We start from the raw sequence: 3,842 nt of genomic DNA on the forward strand, positions 1-3,842 counted from the left end.
ACCTTTCTTCGCCTCTCGATTACTAACTCTCAACATTCCTATTCGTCTCCTGGACTCAGAACTCTGTGTATTATTCTACTAAACAAAGCAAATAAGGTTTTAAATCTCTCCCTATGCTCTGGTTTTAACAAGATGCTCTTTTAAATGAGTACAGACCATAAATCACCTCATTGTGTAGCTACTGATTCAGGGAGGATTAAATTAAAGTTTTAAAGTTGTCTTCGAGGTATTTTTTTTGTTAGCATGACACTGCAGGTGAGTAGGGTAATATTTTTAACTTCATAAATCAGACAGTGAACAACATATGAACAAATTCTTCTGTAATGACCTTTATAATAGTGCTGAGAATGATTATGAAAAGTTAAGTTGATGTAAGATTTTTGGTATTGAAAGAAATGTTGAGATAATGGCTGTTAAAGATGGTTGAAAATGACACATACACATCAATGCAGTAGGAATATCTTCACTTTAGATTTCAAGTGTATTTATGTTATGTATTTCCTGTGTGAAGCATTTTAATATGTGGCAGCTGTTTGTCACCTGTTGCCATAGGGACCGCCGTTGACAGGACATGGAATAAATTGGAGGTGAATTAGTGAAAGGAGGCTCTTGTTTTATGGATGAGAGTGTGAGACATGCAGGTGACTCAGCCTGTGTGTGTGTGTGTGTGTGTGTGTGTGTGTGTGTGTGTGTGTGTGTGTGTGTCTACTATCTATAATTTGTTCTATCGATTGCACACACTTGTTAGCAGGTAAATCAATGGAGGAGGAGGTCAGTGATACAATTAGGGAGATTGTGATGACTTTGGGCTGTGTGTGTGTTTGTGTGTGAGTGTGTGTTAAGGTAATAATACTTCTCTTCTTTTTAAACTCCACTTCAGTGCAGCTTCATATTACAGTCTCATCCGGTTATATGAGATATTTTGCTGCCATCCAGTGGCACTGATGTGACTACTTACTAAAAGGATAGTGCCACTGTTTTATGCATGTTTTAGCCGATTGCACTAAAAACAATGCACAATTTACACAAATGATTAACTCTTATTTTAAGCATTCTAGTGTTTTTTTTATTACATTTGTTCACTTCTTTGAAACTTTACTTGAGCATAAACATAATAAAACAAATGAGCTTTAGGCTACACATGTGCAAAATGTTCATAATACATTCATAATAGTTCATAATATATAATAGGTATAATAGGTTTTTTTTTAACGTAGGTTCCAAATGATCAGATAAGCACTTTATTTTATTTATGTGTCATAATATTGACATACTGTACAAGTTGGTGTGTTGGTAATCGTAGTTGCCATATTTCACCGCCAGGTGACATAGTTGTAGCAGCTCAAACAGCTTCAGTGCGCAGAGGACGCACTAGAGTCACTACCTTTCAAAATAAAAGTCTCTACTCAGTGCAGGTGCTGAGTACTGTATGCTTTGTTGTCTTTCAGTAAATCGGGATATTTTCAGAAAATATTTCCAATGGAGGGCTGTCTTTAGTTTTGTGTAATGATTTAAAGAAGGAATATATTGATTTAACAACATGCTGTGGTGTTTGAAGGACATATTTTATTGCGTTGCATGTGTCAACAAAACTATATAAATCCAGAGTCCAATAGACTTTTATTTTGTACTTAACAGGAAGTCTTACTTTGTATTTTCTCCTTCAACTTGACTTATTTTTTCATGGCAACGTTTAGAGGCAGATCCCTGCGTCACACACCATCACCATCACATGTGTCTGTGTGTTTTACTACATGCAGTCAGCTGCTACGCACTCGGAGACACAGACAGACGCCGAGATAAATGATGTGACACTATTTGGTTCCAGGCGTAATAGGAGAGAGGTTGACCGTAAACGCATCGCTGTATCTGTGATGAATTGGGGGTTTTATTCTGGACGGATGATGCTGTTGGAGCGAGTCCAGGGAGGCTGAGGCTCGTCTCCACATATGAGGCAAAAGGATCCTGCACGTTTTTGCACGTCTTCCAAAATGATTAAATAGGCTGGTATTGATATAGATCCTTCCTGGGACGTTTTTATTTTTTTTAACCTTTATTTATACAGGTAATCTAATTGAGACACAGGTTCTCAGTTTCAGGAGATAGCCTACTTGTTTAAAACTATACAACATAACAACACACAGACAGACAGATTTATAGTACAATATTGAATATCTCCTATACGGTGATATTTGGACTTGTTTGGGGAGTGCACACTGGTCCTCCATATCCACACTGCATTATGGGGAATAGTTTCACTAATTTGGGAACCTTCCAGTCCCTGCACATAGTCATGCTCGGTCTGGACTCTGCGGGCAAAACCACTGTCTTGTACCGGCTGAAATTCAACGAGTTCGTCAACACGGTTCCCACGATCGGCTTCAACACGGAGAGAATTCGCCTGGGTGGTGTGGGGGCTTCCCGGGGCATCAGCTGTCATTTCTGGGACGTCGGTGGCCAAGAGAAGCTCAGGCCTTTGTGGAAACCTTACAGTCGATGCACTGACGGTATCGTGTACGTCGTGGACTCCGTAGACAGCGAGAGACTTGAGGAGGCGCGCACGGAACTGCACAAAATCACGCGCTTTCAGGAGAACCAGGGCACGCCACTGCTGGTGATAGCCAACAAACAGGACCTGCCTCGGGCTCTGGATGTGGGAGAGATCGAGACGCAGCTGGCCCTCGCGGAGCTCAGCCCGTCCACACCGTACCACGTGCAGCCTGCGTGCGCCATCATAGGAGAAGGTCTGGACGAAGGCATGGACAAACTCTACGAGATGATTGTGAAGCGGAGGAAGTCACTCAAGCAGAAGAAGAAACGGCCGTGATGATGGTGCTACACAGAGTTTGGCTGAAATCCCTAAAATATCACAGTATGGATTTTATTTTACAGAGATTATTAGGTGATATAAAAACACCATCAGACATTGAATGTCATTGTTTATCATAACAGGAATATGCTATTTAAAGTGATGCTAAACTCATTAGAAGCTGATTGCATAGGAATGTTATAGAGCAGGGCCGATTCTAGCTGTTTTGTGGGGCCCCCTATTTTGTCAAACTTTAATGAGGGTGCATTCCAAACCCTTTAAGTTGATCCATGGGACATAATAATGATAACTATAAAAAATATAAGTCCTTTTTTATATGGCGAGAGTGCAAAATAAGTTCAGACATGTTTATAAGAAATAACATCCATAATACGGATAAAATAAATAGAGGGTGAAAATAATTAGAAACAAGACCATAAGATACAATAATTGAAGGTAAACCTGATGATTTGTAAAGTGTAAATGGATCTACAATGGCAGAGCTTCCTGTTACAGACGTGTGTGAGACGGCTTCAGACCAAAGATGATTTTACCTTGAAAAGACAAAACTCTTCCATCTATTCCATCTGTCATTGTTTTGGTTATTTTAAGATGGAAATGTAAATCTCAAATGACAAATCAGATTGTTCACGAGTGATTTTATTAAAAGGGCTCAGAGTTAAAGACAATAATAAGCCAAATGTTTGAAGAAATGTCTGATAACTAAGCGTGGCATCAATACTGTCTTTATGGAAACAAGTTTAAAGAGATGAACATATTGACCTCATGCTCATTTTGCACTTTACTGAATACATAGTTTGTCTTGTCCGATAGAAACTACCCCTGCATTCCGAATCGCAAACTCGCTTTTTTTAGATAAAAATAATCTAGTTAGGATGCAGTATACTATAATTGGGACATACTTTTACTTATTTATTTCATTATAACATCGCGCCTTGATCTTGCCTCTTGCTTTTATATCCGTCGCATCCCCGTTTGTTTTCATATGGAGGCTCAGAATCACCCAAATAGG

At 39.3% G+C, this 3,842-nt stretch overlaps 1 protein-coding gene across 1 annotated transcript; it reads left to right on the forward strand.

Moving 5' to 3' along the window:
* Positions 1-2,242: 2,242 nt before the first annotated feature.
* arl4ca (ADP-ribosylation factor-like 4Ca) lies at positions 2,243-2,827 on the forward strand (the record flags this gene model as incomplete). The annotated part of the gene is made up of 1 exon (XM_080052980.1): positions 2,243-2,827. One exon carries the CDS (start codon positions 2,243-2,245, stop codon positions 2,825-2,827), a length of 585 nt encoding a protein of 194 aa, XP_079909106.1.
* Positions 2,828-3,842: the final 1,015 nt, after the last annotated feature.

This window comes from Ammodytes marinus, assembly GCF_949987685.1.
Source record: "Ammodytes marinus genome assembly, chromosome: 24".
In the NCBI taxonomy this organism is placed as follows: domain Eukaryota; kingdom Metazoa; phylum Chordata; class Actinopteri; order Uranoscopiformes; family Ammodytidae; genus Ammodytes; species Ammodytes marinus.